General features: G+C 44.7%; 1 protein-coding gene across 1 annotated transcript in view; it reads right to left on the minus strand.

The window, feature by feature from the left end:
* ttc9 (tetratricopeptide repeat domain 9) overlaps window positions 1–24,147 on the minus strand; it is a 59,751-nt gene extending 35,604 nt beyond the window's left edge. The window contains exon 1 of the mRNA XM_078406257.1: window positions 23,537–24,147. Within this exon, the coding sequence (XP_078262383.1) occupies window positions 23,537–23,954 (418 nt within the window). The 5' untranslated portion in view covers window positions 23,955–24,147. The remainder of the gene's footprint in view (window positions 1–23,536) is intronic.
* Between the last annotated feature and the right edge of the window lie 2,189 nt (window positions 24,148–26,336).

Below are 26,336 nucleotides of genomic sequence, written 5' to 3' on the forward strand. Positions count from 1 at the left end.
GTTCTGGGCACCATGTTATAGGAATGATGTTGTCAAGCTGGAATGGGTACGGAGAAGATTTACGAGGATGTTGCAAGGACTTGAGGGCCTGAGCTATAGGAAGAGGTTGAGTAAGCTGGGACTCTATTCCTTGGAATGCAGGAGGATGAGAGGTGATCTTACAGAGGTGTACAAAATCATGTGGAATAGATCAAGTAGATGCACACAATCTCTTGCCCAGAGTAGGGGAATCGAGAATCAGAGGACATAGGTTTAAGGTGAGAGGGGGAAAGATTTAATAGGAACCTGAGGGGTAGCTTTTTTACAGAAATGGTGGTGGTGTATGGAATGAGCTGCCAGAGGAGGTAGTTGAGGCAGGGACTATAGCAAAGTTTAAAAAACATTCAGACGGGTACATGGATAGGACAGGTTTAGAGGGATAACGCAAGCAGGTGGGACTAGTGTAGCTGGGACATGTTGCTCAGTGTGGGCAAGTTGGGCTGGAAGGCCTGTTTCCACACTGTATGACTCTTTGACTCTACTCCTTTATCTAATGTTCTTATGTTGCTTGCAATGAACTGATGTTGTTATTGAAATCACACGTTTTACAACATCCCATTACAATTAGATTGGCTGCTTCTCTATTAAGGTGAAACTTCATTTAGCCAGATTAACTGCATACAATTTTCAAGACAACAGTGATTATGTCAGAGTGAGAAATTTGAGGGTTGCTACCCTTGTTATCCTACTTTTATGTGCTATAAGCCCGTGCTGATGCAGGTATGAAGGCAAAAGAGAATGCAGTTGCCAAAATCTGGAACAAGAAACAGTACGCTGGAAGAACCCAGCAGATTTCAGTTTAGTTTAGCTTAGCTTAGTTTATTGTCATGTGTACCGAGGTACAGTGAAAAGCGTTTGTTGCGCGCTAACCAGTCAGTGGAAAGACAGTACATGATTACAATCGAGCCATCCACTGTGTACAGATACATGATAAAGGGAATAATGTTTAGTGCCAGTAAAGTCCGATTAAAGATAGTCCGAGGGTCTCCAATGAAGTAGTTAGTAGCTCAGGACCACTCTCTAGTTATTGATAGAATGGTTAAATGGTCAAGCAGCATCTGTGGATCCAAACATTAAGGTCCTGCATCAGACCGGACAGAGAAGAAAGATTGCCAGTATTTAGCTGTACCTGGGAGGGGTGGGGGTGAGGGGGGAGGGGTGAGGGTTGAGGGAGCGGTGGCTGCCAGTTGATGGGTATAACCAGATTAGGAGGAAAAGACGGGTCCTGATGGGGGAGAAGGTGAAAGGGTGAACAAAGGGAGTAACAAAAAATAGGTAGGACGCAACTGCCGACGCTGGTTTACACCAATGGTGGACACAAAATGCTGGAGTAACTCAATGGGACTGGCAGCATCTTTGGAGAGAAGGAATGGGTGCTATTTCAGGTCGAGACCCTTCTTCAGACTCAGGTCTGGGGAGAGGGAGACACAGAGATATGGAAGGGTAAGGTGTGAAAATACAAATCATTGGGGATAATGTTCAAGGAAAATGTAGAATAGTTCATTGTTAGCTGATGGGAAGGTGACAACGAGGCAAACGATTAGTAAAGTTTAATCAGGAGGACAATGAAACTAGTCAGAAAACTTGGATGGGGAAGAGAGAGAGGGGGAGAGCAAGGGTTACTTGAAGTTAGAGAAATCATAACACTGGGTTGTAAGCTGCCCAAGCAAAATATGAGGGACTGTTCCTCCAATTTGCGTTGGGTCTTACTCTGACAGTGGAGGTGGCCCCGGACAGAAAGGTCTATGGGAATGGAAGGGTGAGTTAAAGTATTTAGCAACTGGGAGATCACATAGGCCTAAGCGGACTGAGCGGAAATGTTCAGCAAAACAATCGCTGAGCCTGCGATTGGTCTCGCCAATATATTGGAATCCACACCAGGAACAGCAGTCACATCGCACCTGGAACAGCAGATACAGTAGATGAGGTTGGAGGAGGTGCAAGTAAACCTCTGCTTCACCTGAAAGGACTGTCAAGGTCCTTGGACAGAGTCGAGTGAGGAGGTATAGGGACAGGTGTTGCATCTCCTGCGGTTGCAGGGGAAAGTACCTGGGTTTGGATGTGAAGGGATGTTAATCAAAGAGTTGCAGAGGGAATGGTCTCTGCGGAAAGCGGGAAGGGATGGAGATGAGATGTGGCTAGTGGTGGGATCCCGTTGGAGGTGGCAAAAATCCCAAGCTCTGGAATTCCCTGCCTGGATCTCTCCATTTCTCCTCTTCATGGCTAACTTTTGTGATCAAGTTTATGGTCACCTGTGCTCACACCTCTTCCTCTGGCATTCGTGTTTTGGGCAGCACAATGGTCAGCAGTAGAGTTGCTGTCTTACAGCACCAAAGACCCGGGTTCAATCTTGCCTGTGGGTGCTGTCTGTACAGAGTTTGCATGTTCTCCCTGTGACCCCGTGGGCTTTCTCCATGTGCTCCGGTTTCCTCCGGCACTCCAAAGATGTCGAGATTAATTAGCTTCAGTAAAATTATAAATTGTCCCCAGTGTGTAGAATAGTGCTAGTGTACGGGGTGATCGCTGGTCGGTGTGGACTCAGTGAGCCGAAGGCTTGTTTCCATCCTACAAATAGGTGTTTGCTGATTATGCATCTTGGGATATGTCACTTAGTTAAAGACAACATATAAATGCAAGGAAGCTACTGGAGGCATGAGTAACTGCTGGAAGAGGTACATTACCCTATTCAAATTGATTATACCTTGAGTAAAGCACTGACTGTTTCTTTCTAAACAGCTGCCATCAGCACTTCTCTGTATTAAGGGCAGCTAATAAACCGGTTACTAAAAAGATTTCCTTGCAGCGTTGGTTATCTACAATTCAGCAATTTGCGAAGAAAATGACTTCACTGTGAAGATATAAATAAAAATGTATTATTAAGATGACAGTGTAGAGAATTTATAGAGGTAATGAGCACTCCCTGCCAGTCACCCAGTACATTTTGTAATCATTTACACCAAACATGATACAGGTCCTAGAACCATATTTTCGCTCATCGTCTAAATATCCTTCAAAATGTTTACCTTTCCAATTAAATCTGCCTTGGCCTCAACCTTCCCTACTTCTGCAGCTTCCTTCACTCTAAATCTTCCAAGAATCTAAAACCAGATAATTCTGTCCCCTTGTCCAAAGCCTGCCACCAATCACCCCGCCCTGCAGCCTATCCAAATTATTGATCATGCCTTGAGCTGCTAATGATCAAAGTTCCATTATTCCTTCAAAAAATCTCAGTTTATCTCTCCTCCATTAAAGAAGCTCCTTAAGATCCACCCACTTAATTATTTCACATGGTTCAGAGTCTTTTGTTTTGCTGAAAATGTGCCTTGGAATATTTGAATGTATTAATGACACTGCAAGTACAAGGTATGTTGTGGCAGAATGTGCAGGAAAGAACTGGTGTGCAGACGCTGGTTTAGACCGAAGATAGATACAAAATCCTGGAGTAACTCAGCAGGTCAGGCAGCATCTCTGGAGAGAAGGAAGAAGGGTCTCGACACAAAACGTCACATTCCTTCTCTTCAGAGACGCTATTTACTCCAGCATTTTGTGTCTATCTTCGGTATGTTGTGGCAGGGTGTATTTTAAAAACAAAATATGTCAACAATGTCAAATGAATGAGAATTGAAAGTCAGACAAGGTGGGATCGTAACAAAGGATGAGGCATGCATAGTGAAACCGAGCTCACACAATGAGACTAAACTTGGAGGTGACAAACACAATAGTAACTGCGAGGAAATATTTAGACATAGACGTGATCAGACAGGGAACAGAGGGATACAAACCATGTGCAGGCAGATGGGATTAGTTAACATCAAGGCTGCTGCAGACATGATGGCTGCAGAGCTCATTCCTGTGATGTGCTGGTCTGTGTTCTATAAATGCACATCTTACGTAGAAGGGATCCACACAGTCAAGGAGGCAAGACAGAGAAGGCAAGGCAGGAACCTAAATGCATCACTTCATGGACATGGTTAGATTTCATCTCCACGCTTTCCTCTTCTGCTTTTTTTGGCCACCATGCAGTTTTGCCAAATGAAATAATACAAAGGTGAGGTTTTATTTATGGCATTCCTCTGCTCTGACAGGCACAGAAGGTCTAAGTTAAGAGTTTTATTAAAAAAAACACCATCTGTCATCAGAAAGAATTGGAACAAGAGATTGCTAGAAACATAACTACCTGCTAAAAGGCTATTTATAATTTAGTAATGTGCTATTATGGTTCTCCCTCTTTAATCCTGACATTTAAAATTATTTACATTAGACTTATTTTGAGTCTTAAATCTCCCTCAGTTCTGAAGGCAGCTTTGCTGGAAAAGACAGCAAAGGCAGGTCATGGAAATTCCAGAACACCTTGACAGGTTTTGCTGGGATGGTAGAGTTCCACTGGTCGGTGGCATTTTGGTAACATCTAACAGGGCAATGCACACTTGCATAGATGCAAAGATAGGGTAGGTAGAAGGAGATATTTCTGCATAACAGAGGCATGTTTAGAGTAAGGGGATCCGAGAAATAACCTTTCCACCCAGAGGGTGATTACAGTTTGGAATGCACCGCTGGAGTGGTTGGTGGAGGCAGCTACTCTAACAACATTTAAACAGCATCCCAATGAGCACTCGAATGGCCAACAAACTGAAAGCTATGGACCAAGTGCTGGTATTTGGGATTGGTACAGATAGGCACTTGATGATCAGCATGGGCATGGTGGGCCAATGTTTTTTTCCCCAGGACTGTATTCATGTATAACAATTATTGCATTTGAAATTGTTCTGTTCTGGTCACCCAGACTGGACTTGAAAGGTTAACCAAAGTTCCAAGATAGCTTGTAGGGCTTGCAGCTGGAGGGAGTGGTTTGGGCAGGGAACATATGGACAATCACCCTCTCACTCTCCGGTATCTTCATTCACTGTCTTTCTCATCTCCATTCTAAATCAGGCAGGCGGTTGGATCAGACCATCTTGTATCGGCTAATGCCAACCGTGTCACATGATAAGCTCATATAACACCAGAAATCACCAGGGAGGGCTTTGCGGGTATAGGAGCCTCATCTTTGCAATTCACACCCTTCACTAAAGCTTCCTTTTTCTCGCCCCTCAGCAATTCTGTACACTCCACCGCCAACCCCATTTTACAAGCAGTTGGAGCGGATTAATTAGCTGCACCGCATGACTTCAAGTATATGGGAAACTCTCTTTGTATCCAATAGAGATATGTAAATGATAAGTTGCTAGAAGTCAGAGTTATGTGATGGTGATAACATTATAATGAAATACAGTCAGTGGTCTTATTAAAAGTCAAAACATTGCTTGCTCTTACATGTTTGCTTGTATATACATAATGTCGAATACATGGAATGACAAGTGCGTGATGAAAGCAGAGTTACACCTCGTTAAGATCCCAGGTATCAGCAACAACATTGAAATGGGATCCATCAGACGATAACTGATGCACATTTTTTAAATGTGTACAAAGGAGCTGCAGATGCTGGTTTAAACCGAAGATAGACACAAAAAGATAGACACAAAAGGACTTTCATATGAAGAAAGACTGGATAGACTCGGCTTATACTCGCTGGAAATTAGAAGACTGAGGGGGGATCTTATTGAAACATATAAAATTCTTAAGGGGTTGGAGAGGCTAGATGTGGGAAGATTGTTCCCGATGTTGGGGAAGTACAGAACCAGGGGTCACAGCTTAAGGATAAGGGGGAAGTCTTTTAGGACCGAGATGAGAAAACATTTCTTCACACAGAGAGTGGTGAGTCTGTGGAATTCTCTGCCACAGAAGGTAGTTGAGGCCAGTTCATTGGCTATATTTAAGAGGGAGTTAGATGTGGCCCTTGTGGCTAAGGGGATCAGGGGGTATGGAGAGAAGGCAGGTACAGGTTACTGAGCTGGATGATCAGCCATGATCATATTGAATGGCGGTGCAGGCTCGAAGGGCCGAATGGCCTACTCCTGCACCTATTTTCTATGTTTCTATGTTTCTATGTTTCTAATGCTGGAGTAACTCAGTGGGACAGGCAGCATCTCTGGAGAGAAGGAATGGGTGAGTCTGAAGAAGAGTCTCGACCCGAAACGTCACCCATTCCTTCTCTCCAGAGATGCTGCCTGTCCCGCTGAGTTACTCCAGCATTTTGTGTCTATCTTCACATTTTGTTAAATCATCATTTATGGGAGAGGGTGTCACTGCCCAATGTTTACTGCCCCTCCCTAATTGCCCCACAGAAATTGTTGATGAGGTGCATTCTTGAGCACTGAGATCCTCCAGGTGTACACATTTAAGCCTTCATATCTCTGCAAGGCAGGCTCTCCTCTTTCCTGCAAGGACTGAGCAGGTCTTAGCTGACACAGAATAGACTAAATATAGATGCAGCTCCTTAAACCACAGAAGAGGAAGAAAATCTGCCATAGTTCTCTCTCTCTTGATCACTATAATCAGCGCAGGGGCAGAGAAGACAGAATTGAGTGCAATGTCTCAATTAGGTTTTTTTTAAACACCCAATAATATCAGAATGCACAATTTGAGAATCTTCACTTTATTCATGGTTTGCTGCTAGAAATCTGAATGAAGAAAAATTGCAGAAAATAATAAACAAACTCGGCAGAATCTGCAGAGGGGGAAAACAGAATTTATGTTTCAGGTCACAGACCTTCCAGTGGAACCTATGATGAATAGAGATAAGGAGGTTTTAAAAACAGGAATATGTGGGGAAGGGTAGCTAGAGCAGGGGGGAAGTTTGTGAATGTGATGCCAGGCAGGAGGGATTAAATGAGGAAGGGATGATAGCACCAAGTAACGGAAGAGAATTGTGGACGCAGCCCAGACCATCATACAAACCAACTTCCCTACCACTGACTCCATTTACACCTCGTGCTGCCTCTGCAAGGCCATCATCATAGTCAAGGATGAGTTACAGCCCGGTAACCCTCTTCACCATTCTTCCTTCAGGCAAGAGATATAGGTGTGAAATATCCACCTTCCGATTCGGGGATAAATTTATTTCCAGCTGTTATCAGGCAACTGAACCGTCCTACCATTTAGAGCAGGGATCTCCAAACTATGGCCCGCGGGCCACATCCGGCCCGCCACGAGATTTTATCCGGCCCGCAGCAAGCTCTTAGGCGGCAGGGACTGGAGGTAGAAGCTGCCAGTGAAGGTTCACCGGGGAGCGGATTGCCACCGACCCAGAGCCGGGACAAGGCGAGAGATCGCAGCGCCCCCTCGCTAACAACAAACTCAAAGAAACTTCCCTCCTCGCTGCCGCTGCCAATCACCCCGGGGAGAGAGTCATGGTAGAGGGAGCAGCGGGTGAGAGCGGGAGCGCGGGGAGGGGGTCAGAGGGTCCGGTGAAGGAGCGCCGCCACTTGCGGGGGCTGCTCCCTCCCCCTCCCTCTCTCTCTCCTAGAGCCAGCAAGATCTGTGCTGCTCCTCCACTCTCTTCCCCGGCCCCGTCTCCCTCTAACGCAGCGAAATAAGAACAAACACAAGTGAACTTCCCTCCTCGCCGCCCCCACTGCTCCCCCCGGGGATGCGGGGCATCTGAACAACAACTCCAACACTTGTGTTTGTTCTTATTTTGCTAAGTTAGGGGGAGACGGGGCCGGGGAAGAGAGTGGAGCAACGGCACAAATCTCACTGGCACTGGGAGAGAGGGAGAGAGAGAGGAGAGAGAGAAGGAGAGAGCAGCACCCGCAAGTGGCAGTGCTCCTTCACCGTATCCTCTGACACTCTCCCCCTCCCCGCCCACTCTCACCCGCTGCTCCCTCTACCCCGACTCTCTCCCCCTCCCCCCACTCTCCCCCCCCCCCCCCCCTCTCTACCCCTCTCTCTCTCTCTCCCCCAGTGGTGGTCACTATATTTTTTCTGTTTCATAAATAATTGTATACCTATGGTATATATATTCCAATATTTCAAGCTCTTTTTAAAAATGGAATATTATTTATTTGTTGCCATATAAACCTAACGTAAACTAACCTAATCTAACATAACCTAGTTTAATCTTTCCTAATCTAATCTAACGTAACCTATTCTAAACTTTTTTGAGTTCATTAAATTTATAAAACTAACACTTCTTTATTTTTTCCTGTGGCCCGCAAAAATGTGCCAAATATATAATGTGGCCCTCGTGCTGAAAAGTTTGGAGGCCCCTGATTTAGAGAGTAGTCCTGAGCTACTATCTACATAATTGGAGACCCTTGGACAATCTTTAATTGGACTTCACTGCACGTTATCTTGCACTAATCGTTATTCCCTTTATCATGTATCTGTACACTGTGAATGGCTCGATTGTAATCATGTATTGTCTTTGCCTTGACTGGTTAGCATGCAACAAAAGTTTATCATTGTACTCGGTACATGCGACAATAAACTAGACTAAACTTCCCTGTCTCAGGGAAGTGAAAATCCTGAATGGAAGTTGATGTCTTGTATCTTGAGCTTATTTTGAGCTTTGTTGCATCAGTGAGGGAGGCCAAGGTCAAAGAGGTTAGAGTGAGAGTAAGACAGAGTGAGACAGAGAATTAACAGTGAAAGTCTAAGGTATCACAAAATGCTGGAGTAACTCAGCAGGTCAGGCAGCATCTAGGAGAGAGGGAATGGGTGAGGGAAATTGGAGAAACAGCATCTCATATTTCGCTTGGGCAGCTTACAGCCCAGTGGTATGAATATATTGATTTCTCTCACTTCAGGTAGCCCTGGCATTCCCTCTCTCTATCCCAAAGTCACACTAGTTTCTCGTTTTCACCCTACAAACAACAAACAATGGCCTGTTTCCTTTATCATCATTACTTTTTTGCTTATCTTTTATTCATTGTTCTTTATCTCTCCACATCATCATCTATATCTCTCATTTCCCTTATCGTTTACCAGTCCTAACCAGTCTGAAGAAGGGTCTCAACCCAAAACGTCACCCATTCCTTCTCTCCAGAGATGCTGCCTGTCCCGCTAAGTTACTCCAGCTTTTTGTTTTAACCTTGCACCATTATCCCTGTTGTTGTCTCTTCTCTCCTCTTTTCACTTTCCACTACATCTTCTCACCATGTCCTACCCTACGTATTAAAACTTGTTAAAACCATTTTCAGTTTGATGAAAAGTCACCATCCTAAAATATTCATTTGGTCTGATCTGCTGAGCATTTCCAGCGTTCTCATTGTTTTTACATTTCAGTTTAGTTCCACCCCAACTTATCACCACTCCCCTCAATATCTCCACAATTTCTCGCTCTCACTCCATTTTGTCTAATGATTGGTGATGAACAAGTATAACGCAAGCGCCGTCTTTGGCCTCCATTTCAAACTGTTCTGTAGCACTTAATTCTGAATGTTTTTTCCCTCTGTCACATGCTTTATACTCAAACAAACTGCGCTCCTACATTTACCTCAGGAGAAGACTAATGACTTTTCATATAGACAGCGCGGAAACAGGCCTTTTCGGCCCACCAAGTCCGCACCGCCCAGTGATCCCCGCACATTAACACTATCCTACACACACTAGGAACAATTTTTTTTAATTTTTTTTTAACATTTACCCAGTCAATTAACTTATCTGCTCCTATACTGCAATCAGCTAAATGGTCACAACATTGTCCCATACTAGTCACTGCAATGAAGTATCTGCTGCAGAAAACTTCATCCTTACTCTACCAAGAATCTTCAAGTTAGTTATCCACCCGGCACCCAAATTAATCTAAAACAGAAATACTGTTCACAAGGCATCTGTTCACAAAGGCTTCTACACTTTCACAAAGGCATCGTGTTAGACTGTAGTTAGAAGCATAGATTGACACAAAGTGCTGGAGTAATACAACGGGTCAGGCAGCATCTCTGGAAAAAAGGATAGGAGACATTTTGGGTCAGGACCCTCCTTCAGACTGTATCGTACATGTCATTACAGCACACACACTGAACGGTTATGATTCTATGACTACCCAACCTCAAAGATTCTTATATCATGTCTTCCAGTGGGCGTTGAGCCAATGTACATAGAGAATATAAATGTGAGCCACAAACAAGTGACCTGAGCCTTTCATGTGCTCTGAGAGTTTACAATGTGGCCACAGAGAAGACTAACGTACCATAAGGTCACAAGGAATAGGAGTAGAAGTAGGCCAATCGGCCCATTGTCTACTCCGCCATTCAATCATGGCTGATCTATCTCTCCCTCCTAACCCCATTCTCTTGCCTTCTCCCCATAACCTCTGAAACATGTACGAATCAAGAATCTATCTATCTCTGCCTTAAAAATATCCACTGACGTCCTCCACAGCCTTCTGTGATAAAGAATTCCACAGATTCACTACCCTCTGACTAAAGAAATTTCTCCTCATCTCCTTTCTAAAAGAAGGTCCTTTAATTCTGAGGCTATGACCACTAGTCCGAGACTCTCCCACTAGCGGAAACATTCTCTAAGTACCCAGCCTCTCTCACTACACTCCTTACAAAAAAAAGCATCACTCTCCAATTTGCTGCAGCTGGCTCTCTGTGATAAAACTACTTTAGGTAGATGTTGGGAGACTTCATCTGTTTATGGAAGATAGGCACAAAATGCTGGTGTAACTTGATGGGACAGGCAGCATCTCTGGAGGAAACGCATAGGTGACGTTTCAGGTGGGAGCCCTTCAGACCCATTTATATTGGTAGAAGAGTGTGAAACAAATCCTTTAGATGTTCCATGACCAGCACTTCAGACACCTGAGCTAAATGGTTCAGTTGCTCACCAACAGTCTCTAGGGAATTGTCTCAATAACAAAACATATGAGCGCTGCCAGCTGGTCCACAAGCATTCGCACCGGATTTTAAAAAGATTGCCTGAGGCAATCGTACTAAATGAAATGCCTCCTACTTAATTCTTGTCCCGAGCTAATGTGGTCCTTAATTATACACTCCAGGTGGGTGGGGGTCTACTGACAATGTGGGGAGTACAAAGTCATCTTAGATCCCACTCCTCATACCTGTAAAAAATGCAAGAATTAGTGAGTAACAGATGGGATCAACATGCATATACTGCTTACCTTTTCATAAGTGGACAGGGTACATCCCAGTCATTTGGGTTAGAAAATGGGATTAGTGTGGGATTAGAATAAATGTTTGCCAGATGGTCAGCAGGCACTCATTTATAGTAATCCTGTACTGGTGGGTTGAAGGTCCCATTTCCATGCTGCACTTCCCCATGAATGTGCAAACTGGAGGTATGTCCACTTACTGCACCAAACATTTATTACACTGGCCAGTTTCCAACTCAGCGGTATTGTGACTTCTCTAATTTCAAGTAATTCCTGCATTCCTTTCCACTTCCTCTCCCCCCCCCCCCCCCCCCCCACACACACACACCTCACCCATTGTAGTGTCTGACTAGTTCCACTAGTTCGCATCCTTGTATCCCTCTCATTAACACATCTTCCCCAGCCAACAATGAGCTATTATGAACTCCACCTTTCCTGAGGTCATCTGCTGCCGGCCCAGATTTGTTCTGGCCTTTTCTCGCCTTCAGCCACTACCTCTACCTTTCAGTGTGAAGAAGGGTTCCGACCCGAAATGTCACCTATTCCTTTTCTTCAGAGACTGCCTGACCCGTTGGGTTTTACGTCTATCTATTCAATCAATTCAGAACAAAGGAGTTTAATAAGTTATTCCATTTTATGTGAGGGAGCGATTGGATCAAGTGCTCTCACTCTGCATTATAAATGCAGGCAATTTGGATTCCATGGCCCTTGTCCACAGAGAGATTTTATCCGAGAGGTTGCAGTGAGGAACTATCGGCTCAAATTCCGTTTTAATTTGACCTGTCTGCTGGACTCCCTCAGATTAAAGGACGAGGAAACAAGGAACTCCAGAAAGTGGTTTACAAAAATATGAAGAAAGAAAAAAAACAACAAAAAAAACAATTGTCCCTAGTGGGTGTAGGATAGTGTTAATGTATGGGGATCACTGGGCGGCACGGACTTGGAGGGCCGAAAAGGCCTGTTTCCGGCTGTATATATATGATATGATATGATATGACACAAAATGCTGGAGTAACTCACAGGTCAGGCATCATCCCTGGGGAATATGGAAAGGATCTGGCCCCATCTTCAGACTTCGAGTCTGGGTCAAAAACATGGTCATAGAGTAAAAAACAGCAGGAATCACAGAGGGAGAGCAGTGGTTCAACGATACTTTATTGTCACATGTGAAATGCTTTGTTTTGCCCAAAACCTGGCAAAATCATACAGCAGACCTCACCTCGGCAGTACACAAGTGTTATTCTGTTTCTTGCGCCGACAAAGCTTCAAAAATTCAGCGATCAGTCCTATCTTCTGCCTTCCACTGCACGTGGTAGCAGGCGGACCCCGGCACTGGGTCCCCCTCTTTCTCGGTCCCCCCCCCCCCCCCCGCTGGGTACCCCCATCTTTCTCGGCAGCCCCCCCAAGAGAATCTCACAGTACTCCCGTTGGAGAGAAGAGGAAAACTTATTCAAAGTAGGACATAAAACAAGCTAGGCCTGGTCTGCCCACTTTAGTTGGATGTTGAAATCCCACTGTCTAGGCAGAGTTCAAGGAATTGTCCCTGGTATCCTAAGTGACATTTATTTTCAATTCACCAAACTAAGACTGAGTGCTCTTCATGCAGGATCATAGAGCATTGCCTTATGGTTCACCGAGTCATACTGATCATTAATTATCCATGCACACTATTTTCCAGCACTTGGCCCATAGCATTCTAGGTTTTGGAAATGCAAGTGGTCATCTGGGTGCTTCTTAAGTCTTGTGGGGGGACTGCCTTCACTTCATGGAGTGTGCCCAAGGTGCAATTCAGTCTCTTGGTGAAAACATTCTTCCGCAGATCCCCTCCACACCTCCTATCCTTAACCCTCAATTTACCCTCAGAGATATCCCCTCAATTTTGGATATCTTTGCCATGAGGAAAACGTTGTTATTATCTACCCAATCTATGCCCTCTCATAATTTTGTGTTCCTCCAATCTCAGATGTTCAGCTATTCCCCTCTGCTGCATGGGAAACAAATCCATCTTACTCAGTGTCAACAGGTCTATCCCAGCCAACATCCTGACGAACCGCTTCTGCACCTTCTCCAGTGCAATCGTGTCCTTCCTGTAGTGAGTGTACTGTTTTGCATCTGGGATCTTGCCATGTATTGCCCTGGTGCTTTAGACCAATGCCAAGCCTTCAGAATATTGCAGTGGCTGGGAAGTGCTATGGATTTGCAATATCATATCATATCATCATATCATATATATACAGCCGGAAACAGGCCTTTTCGGCCCACCAAGTCCGCGCCGCCCAGTGATCCCCGCACACTAACACTATTAACACTATCCTACACACACTAGGGACAATTTTTACATTTACCCAGCCAATTAACCTACATAGTCGTGATAGAATGGCAAATTTCTATTAAATCAATGACCTCCAACAAGGGATGTCTACAGGGGTTTAGTTTAGTTAAGTTTAAAGATACAGCGCGGAATCAGGCCCTTTAGCCCACCAAGTCCGCACTGACCAGCAATCCCTGCACATTAATACTATCCTAAACATACAAGGGACAATTCACACATATACCAAGTATACAAACCCAAGCCAATTAACCTACAAACCTGTATGTCTTTGAAGTGTGGGAGGAAACCGAAAATCTCGGAGAAAACTCACGGGGTCACGGGAAGAATGTACAAACTCCGTACAGACAGCACCCATAGTCAGGATTGAACCCGGATCTCTGGCGCTGCAAGTGACCCTACCTCTGCTATCCGCATTTATTTAAAATGACCAAAACAGACACAACTGGAAGCTGTCAAGCTTTACGTTGTGACACTGCTACTTTTTAAAACATCTACGAATGGCAGCAGATCCCCTTTAAAAATGGGGGGGGGGGGGGAGGGGGGGGGAATTAGCTGTCAATGTGGGAGGAAAACGTGGGAGTCTTTAAATTCTGTGCCAAAGATCACATCAGCTTGACAGGCGAGAACATTCCTGTTCAGACTTACCCATATGGTTCTCTGAATCCTTTTGTCTGTCAAACACTTCTTCTCAATGCTTTAATGAGTTTATTTCCTCCCTGCTCTTCCCTGCCAACATTTCTTGACAAGACACCAATGAACAGGGTCAGTGATTTGTCACAGCTGACAGCCGATCACGAATATCTCCACTTGATTCCCGCAGCGCCATTTACAGCTTTAAGTTTTTGCTTAAAAAATTCCCTGGGGACTGATGTGTAAAAGGCAGGTAGTGAGTGAAAGAGGTGGCATGAGTGGAGTGTCATGGTTCGATTAGCTAAAATGAACAGAAGCAAAAAAGAGATAGCTCTTACTGCGCTACGAAAAATCTGTCTAACCAAAACATTTGTTCTGCCAATGAATAACGTTTCCCTTTGTATACTAGCATGGCTGTCATCAGAGTCATGAGTGTTCATATGTCATATGTACCGAAACCGAACAATAAAATTCTCACTTGCAGCAGCAGCACAAAAGGTTTGTAAACACAGTACACAATAGACAAAATATTAAACAAACAAAAAATAGATTTAATGACTAAAAAATCATCCAACTCCAGGAGGCGACATTAACAACTTGACTGTAGTATATGCTTGGGTCATAAGCCAGACTACTTTCTCTATGCTCGACCCGGAGGCAGTTGCAGCTAAGTGGAGGGAAAGGTCCTGTTGTGGTGTGTATACACACGGTCTCTGATCAAGAACAGAGGATGCATGAAATAATGATGGACACAAAAAGTTGGAGTAACTCAGCGGGAAAGGCAGCATCTCTGGAGAGGAATGGATGACGTTTCGGGTCGAGACCCTTCTTCAGACTGTGTTTTCACGATGCATGGAATAATACCAATCAAACCACCCTGGCCTGGAGAAAGGTTTGAACCAGGCTGGCACTATCCAACTCTGAATATACATCTCACATATAATTCCGTCAATCTAGGCTCCAGAAGTCATTCCCTGTTGCACTTTCAAAAGTGAGCTCGCTTAGTTAATAATAATAATAATAATGCATTTTATTTATATAGCGCTTTTCATATACTCAAAGACGCTTTACAGAGATTTTGAGAACATAGGGAAATGAATAAATAGATAAATAAGTAAATAAATAAATGAACAGAGAAAGGAGACAGAAGGTGAGGTGACCTTCAGTGGTTGAAGGCAGTACTGAACAGGTGAGACTTCAGCGATGTTTTGAATGTGGTGAGTGTGGAGGAGTCTCTAACGGTTTGGGGTAGTGAGTTCCATAGGGTGGGAGCAGCGATGGAGAAAGCCCTGTCCCCCCAGGATCTGAGTTTGGTCCGGATGTGGGGGGATAGGAGATTGGCAGCGGCAGAGCGGAGGGTGCAGGTGGGAGTGTGCCTGTGGAGGAGGTCGGTCAGGTAGGATGGGGCCAGGTTATGGAGGGCTTTGTAGGTTATGAGGAGGATTTTGTACTGGATTCTCTGGGGGATGGGGAGCCAGTGGAGTTTATAAAGGACGGGGGTGATATGGTCACGGATCGAGGTGTGTGTGAGTAGACGGGCAGCGGAGTTCCCCTTCTTGTTCCTCTCTTTCTCCTGCCACTTCCCATTAGCTTTTGAACTTTCCTTTCCTCCAAATAAATGGATCAATAACTGATCTTTTTCTCACTAGATCATAATCCGAAATAAATTGAGTGTGGGAATCCAGAAATATCCATTGGCTGAACACCCTACTCATCAAGTCACTTAGCATGGAAACAGGCCCTTTGGTGCAACTTGCCCAAACTGACCAATATGCCCCATCTACACTAATTCCTGTCACCATTGCCATTTAGAAAGCACCAATCATCATATCATCATCATATATCTACAGCCGGAAACAGGCCTTTTCGGCCCTCCAAGTCCGTGCCGCCCAGTGATCCCCGTACATTAACACTATCCTACACCCACTAGGGACAATTTTTACATTTACCCAGCCAATTAACCTACATACCTGTACGTCTTTGGAGTGTGGGAGGAAACCGAAGATCTCGGAGAAAACCCACGCAGGTCACGGGGAGAACGTACAAACACCTTACAGTGCAGCACCCGTAGTCAGGATCGAACCTGAGTCTCTGGCGCTGCATTCGCTGTAAAGCAGCAACTCTACCGCTGCGCTACCGTGCCGCCCCAATCTACCTGTAAATCAGACTAGTGCCATGCCTCTGTGAACCTGGGTAAGTAGTGTCAGCCCTTTGTACCTTCCAGTCAGGGTCAGTCCATACGTAGACAGTCAGAAACTTTTTCCCTCGAGTGGAAATGTCCAACACTAAAAGGCATAGCCATAAGGTGAGAGGGGGACACTTTAATGGAGATGTGCAGAGCCAGTTTTTTTTTTTACACAGTGAGTGGTGGGGGCCTGGAATGCTTTGCCAGGGGTGTGGTGGAGGCAAATATGATAGTGGCCTTTAAGAGGCTTTTAGACAGACACATGGAAGTGCAAGGAATAGAGGGACATGGATCATGTACAGGCAGATGAGATCAGTTTCACCTGGCTACATGTTCAGCACAAACATTATGGGCCAAATGGCCTGTTCCTGTGCTGTGTTGTTCAATGCTTTATAAGGATCAAGAACAGGCACCCCAAACAAAATTCCACTTCCCCATTTCTGTGGCCAACTGTAAATGTCAGTTTCATGGGATTATCTCATTCGGCTTGTTGGCTAGGGATCAAAATTTGGGAGACACAAGGAACTGCAGATGATGGAATCTTGTGCCAAGCACCACGTGCTGGACTAGCTCAGCAGGTCGTGCAGCATCTGTGGGGGAAATGGATAGGTGACGTTCCAGGTCAGGATCTATCTTCAGATCAAAATTAAATAACCATCTTGGTCTATGTAGCTCACCTGCATAATTTTTTTTCCTGAAAGAAAACCTGTCAAATTATAGCTGCAAGTGGAGGGAGAACACAGGTAAAGCTTTTGAACAGCTGATTCCTTACATCAATGAGGTTTACGCTATGTGAAGAAGAGAACAATGCAAAGACTGTCTTTAATGCATTCTATAAACACACAAGAATATAGGAACAGAACTGAGCCACCTGGCCCCTTTAACCTGTCTCACCTTGCAGTACTGTTTCTGAATGAAGGGAGACCTACGTGACTGGAATATAGAGCAAAAACTAAACCACTAGAAGAACTCAACAGGTCAAGCAGCATCTGCAAAGGCAAAGGGATGGATGATGTTTCATGTTCAGATCCTGTAGAATGACGATCTTGTTGCCTCCTCGATGGTACTTGACCCGTTGAGTTCCTCCAGCAACTTGTTCTTTTTTGTTTCTAGATGAAGTTTCATTTCACATCGTGGACTTCAGGAGCTGTCTTGATCACCCCCCTTTATAGGGAAATACACAACAACTTGATCAAAAGAAAAGGTTATTGCTGATCTGTTGAGAGATGGGGGGTTGGTGGTGAAGGGGAGGTGACATGCTTTGTCGTGCATCTCCTCTCCTCTAGTTTCTTCTAGTTCCCCACCCCCTCCACAATCACTCTGAAGAAGGGTCTTGAACTGAAGCATCACCGATTCTGTTCTCAGACATGCTGCCTGGCCCACTGAGTTACTCCAGCATTTTGTGTGTCTTTTTCATCCACAATAGAAGCTGTTTTCCACCCTTAGTGCTGCACCAGAAGAGAATGATAGCCTCTAAGTAGCTTTTCTTTCCTACAATCTTCCAGTGTGTCAATAACTTGGATCTCCACCAGCACTCTAAACAGGCCTACTAAAATGGCAATCATTTACGGTGGTGAAACTGACATCTTTAGAGAAAGGATGAAAGGATGAATTTTGAATTTCAAAAAGAAACTGCAGAGGCTTTCAAAATTGTCACATTGGTTCAATATGCTGCAAAGGGTTCACACTTAACACAGGAACATTACCCACTTAACAAGATCAGCACTCCGTCAACATTAATGAGACGCGCAAGGAACAGGTGCCCTCTTAAATGGAACAGGCTGGATTCCAAGAAATGACAGGCAATTCAGTAGCGAAAGTAAGATTACAAGCAGTTCTCCATGACCCAAGAAAAAGCCACACAGCTGCCATGTAAGAGCAGCGAAGAGAAAGTGACAACTAGAGCCATATATCCCTCTCCACACCATGGATTGGAGCATTTTAAAAGGGCTGAAGAACTGGCTGAGGTGTTTCCTACTCCGAGGGTTATGGACTTCATTGTTGATGTGAAGCAGCAGCAGTTCTTTCCATTCGTGAAAAAAAATGTTACAGAGTCATAGAGTAACATTTTTATTGAATGTGACCTGATTTCTATTTTCCCTGATTCTTAACTAATTTTCTCGCCGCGAATTATTAGTTTAACTAATAAACTCGCTGCGTGTCCTTAATTCATGAATCTTAAATTCAGTGGCAATTCCCCCTGAATATTAATTGCGACACCAACCTTGCATTGTTGCAAAGCACTCGGTGATAGTATACGTGTTAAGCATGTAAGAATGGAGCTGTTGAATTCATCAGACTGGTCTGAATTAGGGTCTCAACCTGAAATGTCACCTATTCCTTCTCTCCAGAGATGCTGCCTGACCCACTAAGTTACTCCATCATTTTGTGTTGATCTTCAGTGTAAACCAGCATCTGCAGTTCCTTCCTACACATAATATTTCTCCCTGTAGCTCAGTGTCAAATTTGATTTGATAATTCTCCTGTGAAGTGCTTTGGGAAATCTTTCTGTGCACGACAAAGATGATATGAAAAAGCCAGCCCTTGATGTCATTTTGCTATCCACAACAATTTGTGCTTTCAGCTGTATGGCCACAAGGTTGTCACTATGCCTGCATTGCAGTGAGAAAACTCACTGTAATGGCAAGAGTGCCTAATGGCACGGGTGCACTGATAAACCAACCCTCAGGGCAGAAATACCCGCAACTGCTTTCGCTCTGCTGATAACTGTGAAGACAGCAAACTACTTGGTGATTGTAACATTGTATAAAGAGGCTCTCTCTGACACAAGAGCCCCATCTAGTGAAATCTTGCAGATCATATCAAGTAGAAATGTGGAGGAAGGAACTGCAGATGCTAGTCTATCCTCTGTGTAAACCCAAGATAGACACAAAAAGCTGGAGTAACTCAACGGCTCAGATACCATCTCTGGAGAAAAGAAATAGATGACATTTCAGGTCGAGATCTTTCCTCAGACTGGAGAAGGGTCTCGACCCGAAACTTCACCAATTCCTTTTCTCCAGAGATGCTGTCTGAACCGCTGAGTTACATCATATCATATCATATATATACAGCCGGAAACAGGCCTTTTCGGCCCACCAAGTCCGTGCCGCCCAGCGATCCCCGCACATTAACACTATCCTACACCCACTAGGGACAATTTTTACATTTACCCAGCCAATTAACCTACATACCTGTACGTCTTTGGAGTGTGGGAGGAAACCGAAGATCTCGGAGAAAACCCACGCAGGTCACGGGGAGAACGTACAAACTCCTTACAGTGCAGCACCCGTAGTCAGGATCGAACCTGAGTCTCCGGCGCTGCATTCACTGTAAAGCAGCAACTCTACCGCTGCGCTACCGTGCCGCCCAGCTTTTTGTATTTACTCCAGCTTTTTGTATTTATCTTCAATATCAAGTAATAACTTTGTTATAGCATTTGAAAATCCTCGATTGCATTTTGTCCTTCCGTCTCCTCAACAAATCCCATTTTCTACTCTGACACAACACCACATGCTTATGCAACCTATTAAGACTCCTGTGGAGATGTAAAATCACAATATTTCTGGTAGACTGGTGTTGCAATTAATTCTGGTGTTGCAATTAATATTCAGGCGGAATTGCAACTGAATTTGACATTTATGTATTAAGGATATGAGGAGAGTTTACATAGTGCAAGTGAGAAATGAGTTAAGAATCATGGAAAATAGAAATCAGGTCACATTCAATAAAAACGTTGCTTCTGAACAAATAAAATGGAAGCAAGGTATTTTAAAAAGGCGATAGTTCTCATCAAGGTTAAATCAACAACTACAGGAATGCTGATATGACATTCAGTTCACCCTGTTTCTAATTTCAGTTCAGTTTGCATGATCACATTTTAATTTACCTGATCAATTGTTAATTGTAAAGCCTAGTTCATTTCTCAATGAAATAGATTATGCAGTAAATTATATATGTCATTGATCATCACACACTGACTGGACTTTCCAGCAGAGGTCAGAATAGATGTCCCAAATGAACTATTTGGCCTCCACAACACCAGGAGCATCCTCTGGAGTCAATCAAAGTTATAATCGCAAGCAAATATCCAATTCAGGTATATTGTAAATAGTGGATAGACACAAAAGAAGCAGAATGCTGGAGTAACTGAACGGGTCAGGCAGCATCACTGTAGAAAATGAATAGGTGACGTTTTGGTTCAAAACCCTTCTTCAGACTGAGAGTCAGGGGAGAGGGAAACTAGAGCGATGAAAAGGTTCAGAACAAATCAGAGCCCGCACCAATGATCAAGGAAACGTGGAGCCCCAATGGTCCATTGTTGGCTGTGGAAGAGGTGATAACGAAGGGACATATGTATGCGAACAGTGGAACTGGCAGGACAACTAGGCAGAAATTACTTGAAGTTAGAGAAATCAAGATACATACTGTTGGGTTGTAAGCAGCCCACGCAAAAAAAAGATGTGCTGTGCCTCCATGTGGCCTCATTCTGACAATGGAGGCCCAGGACAGAAAGGTCAGTATGGGAATGGGAAGTGATTCTATTGGCCCAGAGCAGGTCCAAACCTATCAGCAAAGTTGTCCTCACTTTCTTGCTATTCAAATTTTGATTAGCACTACAATGTTAGTTTTGCCACCCATGATACATCTCTTCACAAGTTCGTAAGGTCATACGTGATTGTAGGCCATTTGGCCCATCAAGTCAACTCTGCCATGCAATCATGGCTGATCTATCTCCCCTCTGAATCCCATTCTTCTGCCTTCTCCTAATAACCTTTGACACCCATACAAATCAAGAATCTATCAATCTAGGCTGGCCTGTCCTAAAATTAAGAAGTCAGTTTAAAATGTACAAGAATCCACCAGTGCCATTTTAAATTACCTCGATAAATTACAAGTATCTGCGTTTCTTCATTCGAAGTACTTCTCCACAGACTGTACATGAGTCAGCTAAATACTGGCAACAAGCACTTTGGCGTAGTGGACCAGTATTCAGGGCACAATAAGATATCACATCACAATGTAAAAATAATTTCACTTACGTCCAATGATTACTGTTGGATTTTCTTTTACGGTTGTTCTATTGCCAACCAAAATGCAGACTGATTTTGGAACTCTCCTGCACATCAACTTCTCATGATGTCTTTTGGAACAGACTGTGGCTACAATACATTCTTTCCAACTGAGTGTCACTTTATCTTCAGCGTGTCACAACAGGTAGGTGTCAGCTAATGACATTGTCATTTCACCACATAGCCCATCATCCACTTCTCTGTTTGCCTTCGACAGCACGACAAGATTACGTGGGCATACATTTTGCATGGGGAAAAAAACTGCAGATGCTGGTTTAAATCGAAGGTGGACACAAAATGCTGGAGTAACTCAGCGGGATACATTTTGGGTCGAGACCCTTTGTCAGACTGAGGACTCAGTCTGAAGAAGGGTCTCAACCCGAAACGTCACCCATTCCTTCTCTCCAGAGATGCTGCCTGTCCCGCTGAGTTACTCCAGAATTTTGTATACCTTTTGCATAATGCTGGAGAGCAAAAAGGCTTTTTCTTCAAATTGCACAGTCGTGGAGAATGCCTTAAGCCTTACATGAAATATGTACTCTAAGCAAGCTATCAGTACAAACCTGAAGAAGAAAACCCCTGGAGTGCAGAGGCTGGCTCTAAACCTTCTTGCACTGCCTACTTTATAAGTCAACCATTTCTTGGTTAGATGGATGAGCAGATCTGACTCTGGCTGGTCACTTACAAGCTACTGTTAACATCCTCAGCAGTCTAATGTCGAGCTGTTATTATTGCTGTAGAAAATTGAGGCCATATTTTTCAATGATATTTCAGAGTTTCCCGTGATCAGACTGAAGCCACTGCACCATTCCAATGTATTTATATGTCATGACACCAATCAATGCACAATCTCTGCTTGACATCATTTGAATTTGCATGCAAGCACTCACTAACTATCTATTTTTGATAAATATTGAATCATAAGCACTGTGCCCAAAACATTTACCTCTAAAAGCTGCCATTGTTTTGATCTAATATACCTATTGGCGTTTTCTTCTTTCTTCAAAGGCGTTTGAATCTGTCATTAACATATTCTTTTGAAATATTCATAACATAAAATGTACAGATTTTACTCAATGAGTCGCGATGGCTCAGAAGGAGTGCCTGGTACCATCCCTACATCAAGATTGCAGTGGATCTCGCATGTACCCACAGGACATGAAAGGACTGTATGGGTGGACACAGGTTTTCAGCTTCCTGCCGGAAAATTAAAAGGATCTTGACATCCTTTGTTTTATGCTTCATGGATGGGTAGGCGGTCTGGCATAACCCCAGGTGCTGTAAACTGCCAGCATGTGCCACATCACCAGTTGACCACATGGTAACAGGCACCCTTCAAAAACTTAGAATGACAGAACTTGAATCCTGAGCCAAGCCGTCCAAACTCAAACTTGCCTTTGATTCAAACATTTGTAATCATTTATTAGCTCTTGAAGGATGAATTGCTAATTTTCATGGACAATTACGTATTCGTCAGTATTTGACAAGGATGTTCGCGTGATGAGGAATATCTCGCTGAATAACATCCATGTGAATCATTTCTAATGGTCGATATCTCTACACCGTCACATTAATCTACACTGAGTGATCTCACTACTTCCATAATATGAGATCTCTGCAAATCCCATTGGCAAATGTCAACATACAAAACCGTGAGGATAATCGACAAGGCAAAAGAACAGCTTCGGAAGGAACTGCAGATGCTGGTTTCCACCCAAGATAGACACAAAATGCTGGAGTAACTCAGCGGGTCAGGCAGCATCTCTGGAGAAAATGATTTTTTTTTCTCAGCGGGTCAGGAATCTTTCTCCAGAAAGGAATCTTTTCTCCAGAGATGCTGCCTGACCCGCTGAGTTACTCCAGCATTTTGTGTCTACCTTTGGCAAATGAACAGGCACGGTAATGGTATAAACGTGAAAATGTGCATTTCGGTTCAGATTCTCTCACACTGTTTGCGTTCGCCAAACTGCCCTCGATTGTGATTTCACACCAAAACAATCTTGCTACGGGGCAGTGAATGGTGTTGACCTCTTCTTCTCTTCTTAAAGTAGAAAGGTGAACTCTCTCATTCCTTCTCTCCCATCCCTTCTCTCCCGAGATGCTGCCTGACCTGCTGAGTTACTCCAACATTTTGTGAATAAAATACCTTCGATTTGTACCAGCACCTGCAGTTATTTTCTTATATATATATATATATATATCCCTCTCCCCCTCACCACCTTATCAAACCACACACTGGGAGCTGGACAGATCACGCCTTGGTCAGGCTGGCGACTCACCTGCCAGGCTGTTGTAACACTCGATCTCACTGCTCTCCACCACCTTCCTCTCTTCCTCGCTCAGTTTCACCGCTGTCCTCCCCGGGGCAGGATGCACCTGGACGGCAGAGGACGAGGACGAGGACTCGCACTCGCCCGCCGCCAGGATGCCCTTCATCTCCAGCAGAGCCCGGTGGTACTTGCCGATGGCTTCCCGGAATTTCTTTTCCTTGTAGCACTGGGTGCCCTGGCTCTTGAAGTCCAACGCTCGGCGGATGGCATCCTGCGGCTGCTCTGCCTTGGCTCCACTCAGCTCGCACTTGGACACAGCGTGGACAGTGGCAGTGGTGCCAACACCTCCTCCCCCGGCTCTGCCCGCATCTCCCGGGCGCCCAGGGTCGGAGATGTGCCTGATGCCAGCTGGCTTTTTATCTTCCATCTCCTAACTGCTGCTGCTGCTTTCGCCGCCGCCGCCGCCGAACTGTTTCATGTTGCTGGCTGGCTGGCTCGCTGCAAACAAACAAGCCGCCTGATGGGTGTGTATTGGCGTTTGCCTGGCTGGACTCGTCCTACAGATGCACCGCCGCCTCTGATCTGCTGAGCTCCGCTGCTGTGCACTATGTGTGTGTGTGTTTTTGGAAGAAGGGTGGGTGGGGGCAGATGCCTAGGTCTGTATTGTTGACCCGGAAGAGCTGGAGCAATCCACACATATTCCAACCTGAAGCGGGTGTCGAGTTGAAACGAATTATAAGAAGATAACTGCAGATGCTGGTACAAATCGAAGGTTTTTATTCACAAAATGCTGGAGTAACTCAGCAGGTCAGGCAGCATCTCGGGAGAGAAGGAATGGGTGACCTCAATAAGAATCATGGTTGGACAGAGGGGCGAGGGCCAACGGGTTATAGGTGCAGTCTACCACCCAAGACCAGGACATCCAATCTCATCACCGCAGCAGAGGGTCTCCCGTTCACAATTTGCACGCACCCTAACTAACCGTGCGGAATTGAAAGGGCGAATTGAGAAACAGTAATTGCATCTCACACAATCTGCAATGAAAAATCAACGGTTTTTTAAAAATATATTATTTCTGAAACGCAAGACCCACGTTAAAATCTTCAGCCTGCCTCTGGATAGGCTGGCAAAAACATGTGTAGGAAGGAACTGCAGATGCTGGTTTACACCGAAGACAGACACAAATTGCTGGAGCAACTCAGCGGGTCAGGCAGCATCTCTGGAGAAACCCTTCTTCCCACCCGAAACGTCACCTATTCCTTTTCTCCATAGATGCTGCCTGATCCGCTGAGTTACTTCAGCATTTTGTGTCTATCCGGATAGGCTGCGACTGTTTTCCCTGGCGCGGTGGAGGCTTCTGCATGTATATATGTTATGAGGGGTATAGATAAAGTCAATGTTCAGAGGTTTTGCCCCAGGGCAGTGGAGTCTAAAACATATTTGGTGAGATCCAGAAACGGTAGGGAAATGTCGGTGATGGCCCAAGTGAATTTGAGTGCAGAATGGAAATTAGTCATGAAGTTGATGAAGTCAGTGAGTTCTGCATGGGTACAAGAGGTAGCACCGAGTGCCCATAGCTACGCCTTGGTTTTGGAGAAAGTGGGAGGAGTTGAAGGAGAAGTTGCTGAGGGTAAGGACCAGCTCTGCTAGGCGGAGGAGAGTGTTAGTAGACAGAAATTGGCTGGTTCCGCGGTCGAGAAAGAAACGGAGGGCTTTAAGACCTTCCTGGTGGGGGATGGAGGTATAGAGTGACTGGACATTCAGGGTAAAGATGAGGGAGTGGGGATCGTTGAAGAGACGAAGAGCGTGTGAGGTGCCTTGGACTTAGGTATGGAGGGATTGGACCAGGGGGAATAGGATGGTGTTTTGTCTTTGTCAAAAGAAGGGATGAGGTTAGGTAAAGACTTAACAATCCACCATCACCTGTCCCCTCCCCATCTCCTTCCTGGTATTGATGGTACTTCAATAATGAATGCAGGGAACACCAATCGTAAATAGGCACAAAAAGCTGGAGTAACTCAGCAGGTCAGACAGCATCTCTGGAGAAAAGGAGTAGGTGACCTTTGGGTTTGAGACCCTTCTTCTGATCTATTCTATTCTATTCTATTCTACTCTATTCTATTCCACCAATGGCGCCGTCAGCGATGGCAGCCTCGCCAACGGTCTGTCTGTCTTTTCGTCTTTATGTTATTTTTAGTGTGATTAAAAAGTTTGTGTTAATGTTCTCTGGTTTGTTTTATGTGGGGGGTGGGGGAGAGGGTGGGGGATTTTTTTTTCATCTCTTACATTGCCAGGAATGCGATTGTTTTCCGGATCGTATCTCCGGTCACTCTGTGGCCTAACATCATGGAGCTGGCGGCCTTGCTCGAGACTGACTTTGAGCCCACCACGGGGCCGTGGACTTACCATCGGAGCCTGCGATCCCATGCCTGGGTTTGATGCTGCAACCGCAGCCTGCGGATTCCAACATCAAGGAGCTCGCAGTCTCGGGTAGAGGCTGATGTCGGGAAGCTCCAAAGTCGCAAGAGGTTCAACTTGCCTTGGAGAAGGCGAACCCAATTACTTAAGCACCCCCTTTTATAGAGCAACAGCAGCACCAGCCAATGATAAATCAAAAGATTTCACTGGTCTGCATGATTCACAGGTGCAATGGTTTTTTGATAGTTTTAGGGAGGTGTTAGTCTCTAAGTATTTAACTCACCAAAAGTTAAACAATGCACATGCTAGAAATTGGAAACAAAATGAGTTATGGAGTCACAGCGCAGAAACAGGCCCCTCAGCCCATTGAGTCTGTGCCAACCTATGCTAA

The sequence above is a fragment of the Rhinoraja longicauda genome, chromosome 10 (genome assembly GCF_053455715.1).
Source record: "Rhinoraja longicauda isolate Sanriku21f chromosome 10, sRhiLon1.1, whole genome shotgun sequence".
Taxonomy (NCBI): Eukaryota; Metazoa; Chordata; class Chondrichthyes; order Rajiformes; family Arhynchobatidae; genus Rhinoraja; species Rhinoraja longicauda.